A 20488-nucleotide genomic window follows, 5' to 3' on the forward strand; every position below is an offset into this window, starting at 1 on the left:
GACAAACTGTATATAGTTTGCTCCATAAAATGGTTCAGTTCTTCACAACCAATGCCTTTGCTTTCTTATGCTAATATATTTGAATAAATAGCCCTCTCTAGGGATAGAAGGAGAGTAGTGTCCCATGAATATCCCAGTGGATAGACGAAGTGAATGATGCCTCTTGCTGAGGGAGTAAGGAACAAGGCCTGTTCCTGTTCCTTAGGAGGTGAGACCGAGGGTGGCCACATGTAGCAGAAAAAGAACAAGAACCAAATGAATGGGAATTTTACTTGGCCAGCAATGAAGAACTTGTTCATGTCATAATAATTCTTTTTATCTCCTAGAAAGGCTGGAAGTTATGTGAAAAGACATGTCTTTTATTCTACACTTTTTTTTTGAGGGGGGTGGAATTATTCTCTCTCTGTTTTTTCTATTTTCCATTTAGTGATACATTACAAACATTTTTCTGTATCATTAACTATTCTTCCACAAAATTATTTTGATGACTACATATTACTCCATTTTGTAAATGCATCATATTTATTTATTTTCTATTGTAGCTAATTTGGTTTTGTAATCTTAACTTTAGAATAATGAATCATCTGTGAAGCTTTAGAAAATACTGATGCCAAAGATTCTGATTTCATTGGTCTTGGGTGCAGCCAAGACACTGAGAATTTTAACAATTACTCTAGTGATTTTAATGTGCGGCCAAGACTGAGAATCCTCCTAGACAGGGAGGTTACAAGGTGAACCTCTCCTAGAATCAGATGGTGTTCGTAAGTATTTATTTAGTATTAACATAATCATCTTGAGTTGCTAAATGAACAGTGTAGCTCATCCATGTCAGTTTGACATATATGCAGAATTACTTTGCAGCAAATAAACTTATTATAGAACTTGGCTCGTCACAGTTTGTGTTCTAAATTTTTGTTCAGCTGTACACAGTATACTAAATTTTTAAAAAATTGATCTTACTGACATACAGATCAGGTGAAAAGGATTTTTAAGCTAAAGGACACACTAATCAAGCAATAATCTGTAATGAAGAGTCTGAGTTGGTCAAACCATGTGCCCAGTTCCTGGCGTAGAATAGACAGTCAGTTACTATTTTTTAAACAAATTAGTATATTTAGTTGAATTTCATACAAAGTCTGATGTCTTTTGTTTATGGCCTTATTAACTTCTAATATACAATTTAGGGAAAAGTCACCCCCTTGAACACTCCATAGTTTTGAGAAGAATATTTGTTATATTTGCAAAATGGAATGAATTTGCAAGTCCTCCCCCACCCTTTCGACCCCAAAGAGGTCTTGTCCTTGAACATAAAACACAAACAATCCCTATGTTGTTAATTATTAAGCAAGTTGTACATTTGCAACATAAGGAAATAAAGTAACCGCTATACCAACAAAAGATTACTAGTTAACAGGCATTGCTAGAGAAGAGTATAAAAGAATTTCAGCATGATTTTCAATATTCTTCCCTCATCACCACCATCACCAACGAAATAACTAGCAACCATGAAGTGGATAGTATCAATTTTTTTAATTTTCCTACTAAATTTTACTGAATCCAGAACAATGCATAAAAATGCATATGAAATAGGTAAGATATTTTGTGTTTTCCTTTTTTCTCTTTTCTCTATATCATAGTTCTTAAGTTTGCATTTATTCATTTGCCTTGATTTATTGATCATACTTATTGTTCCACATAGAGGAAAAATATTTAATTGGTGAGTATCTTTAAATGAATGATAAACTTGCATCTTTACAAGAGTATAAGAGTTTTACAAAATCATGGCAGTGCTTAACATTATCTATGAATGGTTCATATGCTCCACATTGAATTAATTTTTGGTACATTATTTAGAACATCACAGTCCAGAGGAAAACCAAACAACTGGAAGATTAAAAAAATCTGGATTTTAGTGTTAAGTCTATAAATTGTTCTTGTTAACTTTATTCCTTAGTTTTCTAGTTTTCTCAAGTACAAAATTAAGATGTTTGAATAGGTGATTCCTAATGTCTTCTCAGTTTTAAAATTGTATAGTTTTAACTTAGATACAAACATTTATGTATAACAATGATTACTTACTTTACTGACTAGTTGAAAACACCATTTCTCATGAGGTTTATCTTGCTTTCCAGCATCCATACTGGATTCTTCCCAATGCTCTGCAGAGATGAATTTAGTTGGCCTGTAAGTTTTGTTGTATAAACGCACTTTAGATATTCAAACCAATGAAAATTTTAGTTAGGTAATTAAGTAAAATCAGATAGCCCTATGAGTTTTTAAAAGTACAAAAGCAAGTTAGACGATGTCAAGAAAATTATTTATATTGAATATCAAATTGATATTGAAGAGGTTGAACTGTCAGCCCATTCTTTAGATGTTAACCTCAACCTCTAGATTCCTTGAAATTCTGTGGGACAAACAAAATCAGATTTTAAAAATTGAAGAATAATGTCTGATTAATGGCAACTATATATGAATTCAAGAATTTTTCTCATCAATGCCAATAGGACAACATTGTAATATTCTTTATTCTGAATACTATATCATCATAGTAGCGAGCAATAAGAGGTAAGATGTTCTATTTTTGGTTATTTGTAGGGGATATGTTGTTCTCTTGAATGCTACCTTGCTGCTCCACACTTCTAAAGTTTCTGATAAGGAATTTAAAGCAGTGTGTTACTGATACTGCTTGCACACAGAAATCTGCTAAAACAATATTTTGGGTCAATCCATGATCAGACTTTGATCATGCTGGAAGCAGACACAAGTAGAGAATCGATGATCAATTCTTGTTTAAATTAAAAAAAAACTATGAGGAATATAGATACCCTCAATTACAGGCATATTGAAGTTAGTGGATGACCACAAAAGGAGGAACCACTCTTATGGGAAATCCACTTATTTTCATTTTTAATAGATATATGCATATTTATGGGGTTAGAAGACAAGAAGAAGACAGACATTTCTCCCTGGATGGCTAGAATTTCACATAAATTTTTAGCAAAATCATCCCCTAAATTTGTCACAACGTAACAGACAACAAAAAACAAACAAAAACTAACCTTGAGAAAAAGAAGCTTGATATGTCTGCTCCGTAAGCATTTTAATGTATTTTTGTTTCAGAGCCACCATATTTTTTGCCCAGTTTGTTCAAGAAGCCACATACAAGGAAGTAAGCAAAATGGTGAGAGACGTACTGACTGTAATTGAGAAATCCACAGGCAGTGAGAAGCCTACAGGGTGTTTAGAAAACCAGGTGAGTGAATAATAGACAAAAAAGCACTGTGAGATTTGATCAAAATTCAGCATGCAGAAGAGAAGATGCAGAGATGGCAGGAGAAATAAATACATTTAAATATTTGAAGACTTGTTGAAGGAAAGAAGGCTTACGTTAATTCTGAGTTGCTGGAGAGGGCAGAAGAGAAAAAATGGGTGTCCGTTGTAAAGAGGCAATATCTGCATGGTGACAAAGTGCTAAGGCTCTGAAATAAGACTAGGCAGATTACTTAACTTCTTTGAGCTTTGGTTTCCTAGTCTATAAAATAAGGGATAATAATAGCTTCCATTTCCGATTGTCATGGAGATTGTTATAATACAGTAATAAGAGTTAATTTTTGTTAAGCACACAATGTGACAGGCATTATTCTAAGGAGTGTTACATACCCATTGATAACCAAGGTATTTATGAAATGGAGCATAGCACGATGAATCAGAATGAATGTGCAGTAAGCCAGGAGACCCTGGCTGGGGCTTATTGGCAGAATATCAGCTTTGCTTGCAAATTTTAATTTATTCAACTTTTATGATAATCCTAGGAGATAAATACTAACCTTCCAGTTGGGGAAGTTGAGGCGCAGAGAGGTTAAGTAGCTTTCCTCGAGGGAGCCCAGACCACGATTTAAATGAAGTCATCTGGCTGCAGAACTAACACCCTTAGTAGCTTTGTTACACTGTACTCTACAGCAGTGCACCTGAGGTGCAGAGCACAGATGATGGTTGCCAGATTTAACAAACTAACAACAATAGCAAAATATGAAGCCCACTTAAATTTGAATTTCAGATGAGTACTTTTTAAAGTATAGGATATCCTAGTATAGATCAATAAATCGTATTTATTATTGTGTATCTCAACATAGAAAAAAATTAAGAACTTTATCATTGTTAGAGCTGCCCAGTTATGGGAACACAGTGCCCAGAGAGTGCTCTGTCATGATGGGGTTAACAAAGCGGCCAGAGACAGTGTATCGGGAATATTGTAAAAGAGATGCTCTTTTGAAATGGATGATTTACTAAAAATCCCTATTTCCTGATAGGAATTCCTGCTTCCCTATTTTTAGCTTGTCCTGATAATCTAACAACATACATAAAATAAACAAAATGCATTCTGTATTGCAACTTTACATCCAAAAGAAAGGTCCAAGGTGGTGTTACAGATTAATGATTTATCATCATAAACTTAAAGGCATGATTTTTATGTGGATTGTGAATTGGAAGTCTTAGTTAAGATTTCCAGGATTCTGTCAACATTAACAGTTATAAAAGCTAAATAAAAAGTTTCCTGAGATGAATGAAACAGCACATTCCTCAAAGGCATTCTTCAGACTAGTGGTGTCATCACCGATTTTAGTAAAATTAAGTCAACAAAGAAGGATTTTAAACATTCACAATGTACATTTTAGCTAAGTCTAGTATTATGACCCATGGAAAATATTTGATGCTATTTTTATTTCATTTCAAATCCTTTTGATTTTTATCTGAAAATAATATTCAATTTTAGATCGGTGTCTTATCATAAGAATTCCACATGGAGTATCTATGTTTGAAAAGTGATTTGTATAAAACAGGAAAGCTTATAGATCATAGAACCAAACTGTTGATACCATAAAAGGGAAAAATAAAATATTTTAAACAATTTAGGAGGAACAAACTATTTCATGGCCTTTTTCCTTTTGAAAGAAAATAATTTTGTCTAATAGCCACAGGTATTACTCAAAGTTGGAAATTAAATTTCATTTCCCAAACACATCAGAGAAAGATATCTTAGGCTGAAGCTCAATATATCAGAATATATAGGGGAATTATTTTTCTAATCTATAGTTCTGATTCTGGATATTAGAAAATTTTTCATGTGTTTTACAACATTTTAAGGTAAATTTAGTTGTCTTTCAATACAAACAACTTTTTCTTATAGGTGTCTGCCTTTCTGGAAGAAATTTGCCATGAAAGAGAAATTCCTGAAAAGTATGGGCTTTCAGGCTGCTGCAATCAAAGTGGAGAGGAGAGACATAACTGTTTCCTCGCACACAAAAAGGCCACTCCAGCATCCATCCCACCCTTTCAAGTTCCAGAACCTGTCACCAGTTGTAAAGCCTATGAAGAAAACAGGGAGTGGTTTATGAACCAGTAAGAATTCGGTTTAATGATAGATTAAGACCCCAGAAAGCGAGCAGGACTGAGCAGAATCTAGAAAGTCTGAAATTTTCAGATGTACTTTAAAACATGGGGAAGTAGAAATAGCGCTTGGTGTTGCATCTGCTGAAGTCCTATCCTACGAAATTAGGTGAGCAGCACCAGGTGTAAGTTGGTCTCCACAGCATGTAGATGGATGTGGTATAGACTACACCCCAGACCCCCCAGTTGTTCCTTTAGTCTCTTGCTATACACCTTGTTTTTGCCATTGTGATCTCTTCATTTTAGTTTGCCCAAGAATATGTTAGTATGACACAAAATGACTCCTTCTGCAGCCAGATATTTGGTGTTTTGTGTTCACCAGATTGCCTGGAAATAAAATGTTAGAGATCTAGGAATGTTTAAGATACACAAACATGCCTAGCATTTATTGAGTTCTTCTTAGGACGTGTAGGAACCTGTGTGTTTGGCGCACATGATCAGATTAATGCTCAGAAACAGCCTCTCCAGTCTCCTTGTCCTCTTCCTCTTCATTCTTTTTCTTCTTCCTAGTTTGCAGATGAGGAAATGGAAGCTTAGAAGGATAAGACAACTGGATGAGGGCAACACTGCCAGTACACTTCCAAGCTGGGATTTTAACCCAGCTTCCCAGTTGGGCAAGCCTGTGCCTAACTCTTCATCATGTCTCTCGTGCATGTTGCTGTCTCATCCAGTGAACTATAGCACCTGCCCTTAGAACATCTCTGCTGTGGAGACTGCCCACGTGGATAATCCAGTTCTGCATGGATGAGGAAAACAGACCCCACCTCTCTGTTTCACTTAGTGGAGGTCTGGCCTTGCTGGCCCTTGAAACACGTCTGAGTAGGCGTGTTGACAAGGATAGTTTAATAAGAATCATAGTCAGTATTTCTGCCTGGTTTGTTCTCATTATAGAGTGTTGTATTGGCTGTCAGAGTTTTCTTTTTCCTGGGGGATCTTTAGTGAGGAAAAATTTGACAGCAAGTGGGAAAAACAGGACTCTTTTCTGAAATTTTAACCAATTCCAGAGTCCAGTCAAAAGAACAGCCCTATTTTTGTGTTTGTAAATCTTACCACTCCCTTTCATTTCACAGATACATCTATGAGATAGCGAGAAGGCACCCCTTCCTGTATGCACCGACACTGCTTTCCTTGGCTGCTCAATATGACAAAGTAATTCCACCTTGCTGCAAAGCTGAAAATGCAGTTGAATGCTTCCAAACAAAGGTATTACATTTGTGTGGGTATCTGACCCAGTATTTCAAGCTGGCTATGACTTATTAAAACCAAACAGAGTTAAAAATGAAAATATGCTTTGTGTGCAGACTCATTTTCAGAACAGAGCATATTTGAGCAGCCTGCTATTCTTTGGGCTAAAAAAGCTGGATTTTCTGGTTTTTTATTCATTATTTTATCTATTCATTCAGCCCACAATTATTTTATTATTATGGAAGAGAGTTTGTTGGGGTAGAGAAAGACAGAGGTAGAGGTGATAACATAAATGAGAGAGACAGGTGTAAGAGGTGAAGGAAAGAAGGAAGAGAAAGAAGACAGGGCAGAAGATTAGGAGGAGAAAAGGAAGAGCCAAAGGAGGGAGAAAAAAGTGGAGGAGAAGAATAATAATTGCTTTAGACTCACTATTTCTTCTAAACCTTAGAACAATTTGAGGTGTAAGTATAATTGTCATTTAACAAGCAAAGAAACTTAGATTTAGAGAAGTGAGTCATTTTCTTCGGTTCAGAGAGCTCAAGTAATATCCACAATTAATGACCTGCTGCCTAAAGTCCTGCAACAAAAATTTCCTAAGAATTGTGACTGGTCCCAGAATGTCAGGCTGTGATGCAATCTTATTTTTTGTGACTGAGAAGACATTTAAGAAATGGTTAGGCTTCAGTTTGTTCAGAATGGTAGTTTATTCATTATCCCAAGTATAAAAGTTATAATGTTTTTGTTTTAAGGTATTTTTTTAAAAAAAATAAATCTGTCTGGCATAAATGTATATAAACCTACCTAAAAGAAATAGAAAATGAAGAAAGTTCTGCAAAAATGTATTGCATTTATAATTTTTAGTAAAAAAATTCTTTATAGGGTTTCATGTTTTACCTGTATCTGTTTTCTAATTATTAGAGCCTATAAGGAAAAATACATCTTTTTCTGAAGCCTTGTTTTTTCTATCTAGGCAGCATCAATTACCAAAGAGTTAAGAGAAAGCAGCTTGTTAAATCAACATACTTGTGCAGTAACCAGAAATTTTGGACCCCGAACCCTCCAAGCCATGTAAGTTTAAGCTCTATCTAGGGAAGAAGGTGAGATGGGCAAAACTATCACTTTGCAGTCTGAGTTCATTTTTCTCATTATTACTGTTGTAGAGAATGAAGTTTCCTTTGACTATAGCTGATGTGATTAGAATTATGAAATCTTAGGATAGGGAGAAACAAATCAATCTGTTGTTTAACACTAAAGTCTATCTAGATGAGGTAACACTTAGAGAAGATGTCGAAGATTTATACTATTCACCTATTCTTATACATACTCTTAAGTTCTGGCCTGCAATCAATTTTTACTGCATAATTATACCACATTTCCCCAAATTCTCTACAAAGTAGATTAGCCTTCCCTATGCATCATTTAAAATTTTTGTCTTAACAAGAAATTCTTGATATTAATTCTGCTTCCTAATCTGCTGTAAGTCCATTATGTCCATTGTTACTTCCTATGGAAATATTCACCTGAGGCAATAATATTAGAATCTACTGTCCAGAAGAACACAAAACTGTCATCTTTGAAGAACTTACATGTATTTTCCTAGCTGACAAAAGCGTGTAACTCACTGATGTTTGTCTTCTTGTCCCAGCTGCTAAAAAGCTGAGAGGCAAATTTGGTGTTTTTCAACTGACCGTATTAACTCTTACACTTAGCATATTTGCCTTCTCCCTTTTTCCTTAATTCTATCTATCTATCTGTCTGTCTATCTATCTATCTATCTATCTATCTATCTATCTATCTATCATCTATCTAATATATTTCTACCTCATCTGTCTATCTTTTTTGTTAGGATGAAGAAGAATATTAAAAGCAAAACAAAAAACAAAACAAAATAAGACAATATAACCATGTAGTTCAACCGCTTCATTTTTACACATGAGCAATCTAAGGTCCAGAAGGATTAAAACAATTTATCCAAGACCACATTGCCACTGGTCATAAGAACCAAGTTTTTCTAGATCTTTGTCATAATTTATTTCCATTACATCTACTTTTCTGCTATGTCAGTGACCTTTAATTGCCTGTATCCTGACAACTGGGACTTTGAGGTCAAGGTAAGAATCAGAATCACCAGTGGTTTAGAGCTCCAGTATGACAGCCACCAGCCACACGCAGCTCCTGAACATTTAAATGTAGCTAATGTGAAAGAGCAGCTGTGTTCTTAGTGTAAAATATGCATCAGATTTCAAAGACCTAGTATGAAAAAGAAAATGTACAGCATCTAGTTAATTGCTTTTAATGTTGGTTGCATATTGAAATGCTATTATTTTTGATATATTGGGTTAAAAACATACTATTAAAGTGAATTTGACCTGTTCCTTTTTACTTTTTAATTATTAGAGAATTTTAAATTACATAACTGGTTTAAAGTACTTTTCAAATTTTATGATGAAACGTTTCTTGTATAGAAAGACATCTGAGCTGCTCATTGAAGAGTATTTAGTACGCGCATCCAAAGTTTATTTTTTTGTTTGTTTCTTAAATGGCACATTTAAAAATACTGTATACAGTGAAGACCTAGATTAAGGTTTTTAGTCATGGATATAGTTCTAAGACTGATTTTTCTTGGAAGATTATACTTTACCCTCCAACTCTATTAGAAACTTAAAGATCGATTCATGATCTGCTTTATTTAAATTTATCTCAGTAATATGATATAAGTTATTACTGTAATGACATTATCGTTTGCTATTCATAAGTGATTAAAATTAAATGTTCTAATTTATTTAAAAAGAAAATTTGCCTTCACCAGTAGCAGCAACAATACCAGTTGCTCTAGGGAGTAGTGATTTCACCTAGATCTCTGTTAAAATTTACATGAAATATACAGAAGGAATAAGTTTTATTTCTCACTTCCTTTTTGTGTCACACTACACATCTTGGCATGATGACGCATCTGCATGTTTAGTCTGCTCCACTTTCTCGTCCCATCAGTTTGCACATATGCATCCCTCCCTGTATTCTCTAAAGTATTATTTTCCTCCCAAGTGAAAAATGATTATCACTCTTATAGAATTTTCCATTTCTTAATTGCTTACCCTTTTTAATTTTTTTCACGCACTCAAGAAAATGATCCCAAATACCCAGCATCAGAGTTGAATAGCAAAAAGATAGATTTCATTGCAATTCACAGGGAAGGTTTTTGAAAAAGATAAATCAGTTCCAAACCATTTGTAGGGCTGTGTCACAGTTTACAGAGCCACTGCTTTGAAAGATTGGGCTAGAATTGGCAAAACTTACAACACGTTTCCTTTTCTTTTTAAACAACAAGAACATTTCCATTCTTTCTCCTTGGAGCTATTGCTATACTAATACTCTATAAATGTTACTTAATTTTGACTGATGATCAAGATTAATTTCTAATTCTTTTTTTTCCCTCTAGAACCATTACTAAACTGAGTCAAAAGTTTCCCAAAGCGAATTTTACTGAAATTCAGAAACTGGCCCTGGATGTGGTCCATACACACGAGGAATGTTGCAGAGGAAATGTGCTGGAGTGTCTGCAGGATGGGGTAAGAGTCCTTTTTGCTTCCTCTATTTCCACTTGCTTTTCTTTCCTTTGCTCTCATTCTCAATGGGAGAAGCCTGTCTGTCGTGAGTTAGTCATAGGGTATGGTAACTAGCTGACTGACTGAAGTCCAGACTGCTTGATAGTAAAACTGAAACCATCTTTTGCTGAATCTGCCTTTCACTTAAGGGATGCTTTCCTCTTGCAAGACAAGTGCCCATTCATTCTTCTAAAGGAGATGATAACTTCTCAGGTGGTCTCCACACAGGCTCTTGGAAGCAGACTCTCTTTACTTTTAATATATTTGTTTTCCATCCACTTGTTCTTTCACTTGACAAGTATATATTGAATGCATGTTGAATGCCTTCCACGTGCTAGCCACTGTGGGGGACACCTGTTATGAAGACACATACTGGCTTCAAGTGGAAAGGTGTGACTGAAAGGCTCTAAAAGACTTAAAAACCAAAAACCAAAACCCCAACAGCAGACTCCTCAAGTGTGCTATAGTCAGTTGCAATTTAAACAGGGTGGTGTAGGTCTATTTTGAGCCAACTCTAGGCTTCCTAGATATTGTGCAAGAGGCCTGTCTATCCCCAGATTTCTCCCTCTCTGGTCCCCTGTGATACACCTTCTTCTATGAGGAGGCTTAAAATCATTGCTCCTAGGTATTCAGATGGCTTGAAACCAGGGCTGGAACATGGTTTCCAGAAGGTTGAAAGTGAGGATAAAATGCTCATTTCAGCCCACAGATAGACTTGAAAGTCAGCAAGAAGCCACGTCTGCAGGGGAGACCTAAGGGTGACAGGCTTTGAGCACAGGCAGAGAATCCTGGGGTGAGGAGCTAGGGAAGGGGAACTGAGGACGCTGCCCCAGAGACAGAGATTCCTACTTCATTTATTTTTCCTTTGAGAAGCATTTACCTTCATATTAAGGATGACAATAAGAATAATTCCGTTTTTTCTGTGAGGTCAGTTGTATTGGTTTTAGTTGACAATTTTCCTAATTTGTGTGGTCATTTTTTAAACTGTAGTTTTTTTCAAATTTTGGAATTCACAACCACTCTTTTCCTTTAAAGTGGAAAAAATGATTTCAGTATGGTATATATGTTGGATTTTTAACAGCTGAATAACGGGTTCTCATTGTTCCTGCTGAGAATGCACAGAATTTTCAGTCCTATGACAAGAACATTGGAAGCTCTGCTTCTTTCTGGCCACTTAAGTGCACTGCCATTTCATTATCTATAGACTGCCCTCTGGAGGTCATAATGGGTTACTGCAGACTGTTTTGTTAAAGATGAAACAGAAATTTCCTCTCCACGTTATAACATCAACAAGAAATGTTTAATAGCAAATTTCAATTTTAATAGAAAGATAGACATTAACGTGCCTGCCATTTGGTTTGAGGAGCACATATGTCTTTTGTTTTTAAAAGCCTCCTATTAGAATAAAATACTAGATTTTAGCTGACAACTATGAAAAGAATTGAACAAACGAGGCTTTGAGTGAGGAAAGTTAAAGCAGAAGAAAGCACTAAAACGGGAGACAAGGTAACTGTCCTCTTCCTTCTTCCTTCCTTCTTCCCTTTGTAGGATTGGCCCTGAGGTCCTGAATTAAAGAATAAATGCTTAAAACTTACACTTTATTTTTCCGTAATAGGAAAAAATTATGTCCTACATATGTTCTCAACAAGATAGTCTGTCAAGCAAAATAGCAGAATGCTGCAAACTGCCTACCACACTTGAACTTGGCCACTGCATAATTCATGCAGAGAATGATGACAAACCCGAAGGCCTATCTCCAAATCTAAATAGGCTTTTAGGAGAGAGAGATTTCAACCAGCTTTCTTCGAGGGAAAAAGATTTCTCCCTGGCAAGGTAACACACTCTGTACATATATGTTCACACAAGTAAAGATTATTATGTGACTGACAGTTTTGTGTTGTTGAAATGGTTTCTGAATTCAGTATGTGAGAATAATGCTAGAATGTTCTGAGCCAAAGTATATTTAAACAGATATCTAGGGAATAAGGAGTGAGATCTCTCTTACACTGATGAGATTTCCACCACTGCTGTTATTAACTGGCTTGCTTATGAGGTTGCATTTTGTTCTATATCTGTTTCTCTGGAATCAGAAGCTTTGTCATCCCCACATGGATTACTTGCATAAAGACCACCATTGGACGTCCACATAGGATACAGATATTTTGTAATAAGAAGGGCTCATATAATTAAAAATGTGCTTTTTCACTGTGCGTGTGTTAAAAACTTTTCCCAAATATATGCTTTCATAGAGTAAGCAGTGTAAAATAGATAATGCTAGACAGAATAGCTTGCATTGAAAGTTTGTTTGCTATTTATTGAATAGCAATAATGCATGTTTTATTTCTGTAAGGAAATCAAAACATGTTTATAGACATTTGTAGTATGGTAGTTTGTTATAATTGACGGGACTTGTTCTCATTCTGTTTGCCTTTAAGGGGAGCAAGCAGTTAATGCATTTTTCTTTATTGTACAGTGTGTATCAATGGACACTATTAGAGGAGGGATTTGTGCAGCTCTCAGGACATTATACTTAATGATCTCCAAAGGTCTTTCTATATTTAAGAGTGTGCTTTTAATGTAGTAATGAAAATAATGGTACAATTTCCTTTTTAATATTCCCTGAGGATATTACTCCTTTGTTGCATTGAAATTAGACATGCACACATTGTTTACACAGCTAAATCAAATTATGCAGACAAGAACAATGTCCAGATTTAAGAAACCCATATTGACAATACTATTGGTGGCAGAACTAATACGATCTATTTCTACAACTTGGGAATACAATTAGTAAACTCAAGAATTCTCTTTAAATTTACCCATTCGTATACATCCGAAGAGGACTGTTTTAAAATTTAATAGAAGCAGTTCTTCAACGAGAAATGTTCTGGGCAGTAGAAATTTTCTCAGCTGAGGGTGACATTTTCCCCCCAGACAGTTGTGTGTCTTCCTTCACTCAGATTTCTCTTTCAAAAGAGCCACCCAAAGAGACTTTTCTTGACTCTGCACTCTAAATTGTGTCACCCCCCTTCCCTCTCTTCTGTCTTCCTTTATTTCTCTTCGTTGATTTATCACTACCTAAAATTAGATGACCCATTTCTTGTTTGCTTCTGTCTCCCTAGAATGCATGCTTTTGAGAGGTCAGACATTTTATCTTATACATTACTGAATCCTCATTGCTTAAAGAAAATGCTTGCATAGAGTAAGCAGTGTAAAGATATTCATTGGATGGATAAATTTAAAGTCCATAATTGAAAAGCCAAAGAGAAGAGTGCAAAAGAAAACAAAGTACCATTTAGAACAGTTTGGGGGTTATAATTTTTACTAATATTCTTGCTATACACAAAGTTCAAATCATATTTGATGTCTAGGTTAATTTATTTGAATTTTAACTTCTGCATGCCATATAACAAGAATAATTTGTCTCTTAATTCTAATAACGTGATATTTTTCACACATATTTCAGATTTACTTATGAATATTCAAGAAGACATACTAAGCTCGCTGTCCCAGTAATTCTAAGAGTTGCCAAAGGATACCAGGAGTTATTGGAGAAGTGTTCTCAGTCTGAACATCCTCTTGAATGCCAGGATAAAGGGGTAAATTGCTCTGGCTTTTTAGGGAGAATCTGAAAAACTAGGTTGATATCATGCATTAAAAGGGCTGTTTGTTTGAAAGCTTCTAGTTATTAATTAGTAGTTAGCTAGTCTATTAATAGTTAATAATTTCTCTTTAGATATTCTAGCTATTAAGTAGTGATTAACTAGTAGTCAACAACTATTGGCTTATTTTAGAAATAAAAATGTTAACCAAAGGTTCTTGGATGCACAGAATAAAAATAATATTCATTTTTGAATAGCTCCAGAAAGGCAAGAATTTTGTGTAGAAAGAATTGCAATTACTCACCTAAAGATTGAGTTCTGCCATTGAATAACTTGGTGATTCACAAAGTTTTAAACTTAATCTTCCCAAAGTCCATTTGCTTTAATTCTCACAATTCATCTTTAAGAGTTAAAAAAAAAAAAACCTCTAAAAGTGGTATCATGATAGAATAAAATATTATTGGTCAATTTTTACATACAAGGTTATGTGTCCAGAAAGAGAAAAAAAATGTACGCAATAATGCTTGTATTTTCAGGAAGAAGAATCGGAGAAATATATCCAGGAGAGCCAAGCGCTGGCAAAGCGAAGCTGTGGCCTCTTCCAGAAATTAGGGGAATATTACTTACAAAATGCGTATGCTTTTTTAAACACTATTTTTCATGATTTAAAATGATTAACTCGTGAGGGAAGTATACATCTAAGTTAATTGCCCATGGCCACCCTAATTTCAGCCCCTTTGTCAGATTCAAAGTCAGTGTAATCTGATGGCCCAGTTTCCCCTGCGGGCATCCCCATTCCCCTCTCAAAGAGCAACAGATGGCCTGTGAAGCCTGATTTATACCAGCTTTGGAGTTGCTAAACCATGCAGACTTTTGCAGTAAAGATATCCATTCTATCATAGTCTATCATAGCTAAAACCCCAAAAGATCACAGTTAATATCAATGCAACTGCTCAAGTTGGAAATAGGCGTCAGCCTCCTGCCTGGAGTTTATCTTCCCATTGTGATATGTTGGTGCCACAGGAGTATAGGGAGTGGTTATTAGAGTAAATGCACCTCAAACTGTTGGTCCAGATACCACGTGGATGAAACAAATGAGCTGACTTCACATCTTTTGATGCCAAGTGAGGGTCCTTGAGAAATGAGGAGTCCAGAAAGAAACTCGTGAGGGGACTTAGCAGGATTTGGGGCAATCTGCTTCTTCCAGGTTTCTTGTTGCTTACACAAAGAAAGCCCCTCAGCTGAGCCCACCCGAGCTGATGGCCTTGACCAGGAAAATGGCAGCCACTGGGGCCACCTGTTGTCATCTCAGTGAGGACAAACAACTGGCCTGCGGTGAGGGAGCGGTGAGTGTTCCGTTTAGTCCCTTCTTGTGTCTGCCCTGGTTGACTTGGAATAGCCTTATAGTTCCCATTGAGGGCAGATGGTAAACACCAATGTGGAGATGGCTTTACTGGACTTGTGTGTTTGGTTACAGTTGGAGGAGTGTTAAGAACTCAGCTCTGAGTGGGTGGCCTGTAGGCAGGCTTCCTGTCCTTCCTGTCCTTCCAGAATGGCTGGTGGAAGTGCAGTGAGTCTGTTCAACAATGTTTGAGCAAGACCAACACGTCACTCCATTCATGATTTCACCAAATATCCACTTTAATGTTAAAAAAGGAAAAAGCTTCAACTTCGTCAGATTTAAACTAGCTATTTTATTTTTATCCATATCCATATTTTTGTCTTTTGTGGTTTAAATTTCTGATAATATTAGGGACAGTTTATTATCTTTAACAGGATATTGGGTAAAGGTAAGTTCTGTGTTCTAAATAGTAAAATGACTTTCCAGCTAGTAGTGCCAATTCCCTTTACTTCTTACTGTCACTAGTGCCATATGTATGATTACAGGTTTGGGAGGGCGCAGGGACACAGGGTAGGGTAATGGCTCAGCAGTGTAGGTTCTGGGGGTCTCCTGCCTACATTCCTGCCCTACTTTCACCCCTTGTTGGCCTTGTCTCTGGGAAAGCTACTTATCTCACTAAGCCTGAGATTTTTCATCTGACATTTGAGAATAAAAATTGTGCCACCCTCATAGGCTGGCTGTCTTAAACAAGGTAATCAGTGTAACTCATTTAGGACTAGCCTGATACATAGTACACCCACAAAATATGTTGGTCCTTATTACAAATTATTACTGGGTGTTAAAGAAGTATGTTTTTTTGCTAGGTATTTCTTTTTTATTGAATTATAGTCAATTTACAATATTGTGTTCGTTTCTGGTTAGCATAGTGATTCATTTGTGTGTGTGTATATGTATATATTAGTTTTCTTTTTTATTATTTTTAAAATCATTGACTTACAATGTTGTGTTAGTTTCTGGTGTACAGCGTAGTGATTCTATTCTATGTATATTCTTAAGAAATACCTTTGAAGTGTGGAAGGTAGGAGGATTCTATATTAGGAAAGCCTGAGGACATACACGCGCACACACACACACACACACACATACACACACACACACACTGGCCTTATTTCTTTTAAATTAGGACCATATGTTAGCTGTACATAAGTATGTATGTATGTGAAAGGGTTAGGTTTGTGCTAGTCTTACCTTCAGAGAGTGCTTCTCTGAGTCCCAAAAGTAAAATAGGAAGCTCAACTAGACATACATGGGAAAGGTAAGCCTTGTATTGATTTCCTGGGTCAGGGCAGAGAATTTTCCCCTTTGGAAATTATGTATGTAACTGGAAATGTGTTTCAAATAGCTGACATAAACAGCTGAAGGGACTGTCTTCAGCATCACCTGTGGAACATCAGTCCTTAAATGCTGAAGTTTATCCCAAACATATGGGTAAATAAGAATTTACAATATGGCAGCACACGATCCTACACAGACAGCAAATTTTCCTGTAATATTAATTGTAAGTTACTGGACATTAAGCACTATTGCAACAATTGTTTGGAAGCCTGACTCAATCCTGTGGCGAATGCTCCATGCCCTCGTTTTCTCTCTCATTCTGCTAACTAGGCTGACCTTATCATCGGACAGCTATGCATCAGGCATGAGGAGACTCCCGTAAACCCTGGTGTGGGCCAGTGCTGCACCTCTTCATATGCCAACAGGAGGCCGTGCTTCAGCAGCTTGGTGATGGATGAGACCTATGTCCCTCCACCATTCTCTGATGACAAGTTCATCTTCCATAAGGATCTGTGCCAAGCTCAGGGGGTAGCCCTGCAAACAATGAAGCAACAGTAAGAAGCTGTTACTTGCTTGTCTGGAGAAGACTGGCAACCCTAAAGAGTGGTTGAGGTTTCCACCTTACACACCCAACACTCCTGGGCTCACCAGGGGAACAGTATGACTCCAAAGCACTTAAAGTGACTTTCAAGATGGCCTTGTCTCAGTGTCTTCAGAGCCTCTAGTCTGGAAAAATTCACTGGGGCAGACAATTTCCCATTCGTTAAAATAGTCTCCATTTTAGCTATTGTGGTGAATTTTGGGGTTGAGGAAAAGGAGGCAATCTGTTTTGGGCAATTAGGATATGTCTTTGCAGTAAGTCTTGGGTACTTTCTTTCCAAACACTGAGAAAACTCCTTTGAATATATAAAGTTTTACATTATTTACTCTTTGAAGAGAGTAACCATAATATTTGCTTCGACCATGAAGTCTGGGTATCATGAAATAGAATGCACATTTCAGTCCTTGTGGGAGGCGCTCTGTGATGATGATGGTAATGCAAGTCAGTGGAACTCATGTTCTTCAAATTCCCATGCATTTTAATACTGCCATGCTTTGTAAAAGGTCTTCCTTCATTTTGGAAAACCTGTTCTGCCCTCTTATCTGTGTCACAGTCTGAGGCATGTTTCAAGGTACGGTAAGAATGCTGCCTTCCCGGGCAAGCCTTCACTGTTCCCCCGTCAGCATTAATTCCAACGTGAATGTGTTACTAAATGAGTAGTGCAGGCAGTTAGGATGGCCAGTGCTCGGGTAAGGACGTGACAATTGTGAATGGCAGGGGTCTAGAAGTCTGGGCCTTTGTGTATGGGTAAAACTTATTTCAGAAGAGAGAACTGGAAAGAATATTTTCGTCGAAGAAGAAAAACTGTATTTCACTACATATAAGTATGGTGCAAGTACAAAATAGTGCTTCATCTACAACTGTCCAAGTCCAGACCAGTGGAACACTTGCCATGTTTCTAGCTTCAGTCTTTCTAATAAAGGTATTAGGCAAGATATATGTGAAAAGTCTGGTGATGGGTTGATGGAATGAGGGTTTAGGGTGAGGGTTGCTAGGGCTCTGAAAATTCTCTACTTACATGTCTTCAGGAAAACACCACTGCATAGCAGACTTCCCTTGTATACTGTTTTGTTTTAACTCATAGGTTTCTCATTAACCTGGTGAAGCAAAAGCCACAAATAACAGAGGAGCAGCTTGAGGCAGTCATTGCAGATTTCTCTGGTCTACTGGAAAAGTGCTGCCAAGGCCAAGAGCAGGAAACCTGCTTTGCGGAGGAGGTATGTGCAGCTCTTTTTAATTCTCAAAATACTTGGTATGAGATTTTCTGTAATGAATAATCAAAAGACTACCCCACTAACTTATGATTTTAAAATAATGCCAGAGATATTTATATTTAATTTAGAAATAGATTGAAGGACTTTACAATATTTAAAGAATAATCATGGCTTTGTCACTAAATATTAGGAAGAACTGTAATTTCAGAATATATTAAAAGAATTAGTAAATTTGATTTATTTCCTAGTAGAGAAAAATGCAAAGTGAATATATAATTAACTGATGATAATTTAGAGAATTGCTAAGCTAAAAAGGATCAATTCAGCTAAATGGATTAAAAGGATTTAATAGCAAATTAATTGTGCAAACAGGATACTAGGAGAATATTTATAGAAAATATACTGAACTCATTTAAGATTAAGCTTTTGAATATTAACAGAGTGGTAATTATCTTAGTATAATTATTTAGCTATTTAAGCCGAATTTGTAAATTGTCTACATTTTGTAAGCCTTTAACTTCTAAATATAGCATCACTGTATTTTAAAAAGATATTCTATAAGTCAGGCTTTTTTCCAATTTCATTTGGCTATCTCATAATGTAAAAGTTTAGATGTCTTGTTATATGGACTCCAAAGATAATACTTAGAAATGTTGAGTTTTTCATGAGATAATATAGTTAAGTGTGTTTGAGTGTATATACTTATCAGTGTGTGTCTGTGCTTTTGGTAGGATGGAGTGGGCACAGATAGCCAAATCAGATAAAACAAAACTGATAAAATAGATTTGATATAAACCATTTCTGATGAATATGATACAAAAAGATTAATGTCCTCTGTTTTTGAGAAGGCATTCATTTACCTGTAGAGAACATTAGCAAATAGTAGCATAGCAGTGTTTTCTCTGCAAATCTTTTAATTTCTAAGACTGATTTGTAGAGAAAGAGGAGAGATGAGATGAGGCTTTTTTCCCCCATTTTTTTTATTGAAATGTAATTGATGTAAGTATTATGAGAGTTACAGGTGTACAATATAGTGATTTACAATTTTTAAAGGTTGTACTCCACTTATAGCTATTATAAAATATTGACCATTTTCCTTGTGCTGTACAATATGCCCTTGTAGCTTATTTTATACATAATAGTTTGTACCTCTTACCCCCCTACCCCTTTATTGCGCCTCCCCTCTTCTTTCCCCCTACTGGTAACCACTAGTTTGTTCTCTATATCTGTGAGTCTGCTTCTTTTTTGTTATGTTCATTAGTTTGTTGATGATTCTTCTTTATTTTTAATTTGCAGGGTCCGGCACTAATTTCAAAAACTCGTACTGCTTTGGGAGTTTGAATTACTTCAGGTAACAAAAAATTCAGACAATGCTAACTATAAAGTTAGTTCTTTCCAAGTGTTGATCCATAGTGAAATACATCCTAAGAGCTAACATTAAATATTTTTCTTAAAATTAAATGCAATTAAATAAAAAAGTTTATTTTAAAAGCTTGGAACGAAATTATGCCTGCAATACTAGATTAATGATTAAAACTAACTCAGAATTCTTTTAGGTTATTTCAAAGGTTTCAGAGAATTCCATCAAAAGACCTTCCTATCTATATATCTGATCTATATCTGACTGATATATCTGATATAAAATAATAAAACCAGTTACTTTATGCATATATTAATTTAATTAGTATTTATATTTTTGTTCATATTACAGGATGAAGAGAAGAAGGCAATAAGTCTTTATTGTTTGGTGGAAATTTTCCCTTTTAATTCTAACTGATCTGTGCTTTTTGTGAATTAAAGAAATGACGAAGGCTTTGTGTGAGATTTTCCTATCATATAAATAAAGTATCTCTAAATGTTTCCTTTTTCCTTGCTTGCTTATTTATGAAAACTTCTAGATAATTTTTTAAAATAGTTTTGTACACTATGTTGTAGACTATTGTCCACAGCAGATTCTAGTTAAAAAGCACTGAATATCGGTTATTGTAGGAGGTTAAGACCACTCAAGGATGGATTTATGACACCGAAGGCTAGATTATGTGGTGAACTAAAAAAAAGTTCCCAAGTTAAGCACTGTTTGGTGCTGTTAGGGCACACTGTTCATTAAATAACCACTTAAGTATTCTAACAGATAAGTTGGAGATGAGAAAAAT

General features: G+C 35.8%; 1 protein-coding gene across 1 annotated transcript; it reads left to right on the forward strand.

The window, feature by feature from the left end:
* Positions 1-1412: 1412 nt before the first annotated feature.
* Positions 1413-20194, forward strand: AFP (alpha fetoprotein). Its single transcript, XM_006212526.3, has 15 exons — positions 1413-1590; positions 2133-2184; positions 3124-3256; positions 5192-5403; positions 6522-6654; positions 7607-7704; positions 10076-10205; positions 11857-12074; positions 13708-13840; positions 14380-14477; positions 15051-15189; positions 16851-17074; positions 18206-18338; positions 19632-19686; positions 20047-20194. The coding sequence occupies exons 1-14, from the start codon at positions 1506-1508 to the stop codon at positions 19674-19676; spliced, it is 1833 nt and encodes a 610-aa protein (XP_006212588.1). The 5' UTR covers positions 1413-1505; the 3' UTR covers positions 19677-19686; positions 20047-20194.
* The last annotated feature ends 294 nt before the right edge of the window (positions 20195-20488 follow it).

The sequence above is a fragment of the Vicugna pacos genome, chromosome 2 (assembly GCF_048564905.1).
Source record: "Vicugna pacos chromosome 2, VicPac4, whole genome shotgun sequence".
Classification (NCBI taxonomy): domain Eukaryota; kingdom Metazoa; phylum Chordata; class Mammalia; order Artiodactyla; family Camelidae; genus Vicugna; species Vicugna pacos.

What these genes read in the sequence shown, in the direction of transcription:
- AFP (XM_006212526.3), top strand. Translation starts at nt 1,506, where the DNA reads ATGAAGTGGATAGTATCAATTTTTTTAATTTTCCTACTAAATTTTACT. An exon ending in AGGGAGTGGTTTATGAACCA is followed by an intron (nt 5,404 to 6,521) that starts GTAAGAATTCGG and finishes TTCATTTCACAG; the next exon opens with ATACATCTATGAGATAGCGA. An exon ending in AAACCTGCTTTGCGGAGGAG is followed by an intron (nt 18,339 to 19,631) that starts GTATGTGCAGCT and finishes TTTAATTTGCAG; the next exon opens with GGTCCGGCACTAATTTCAAA.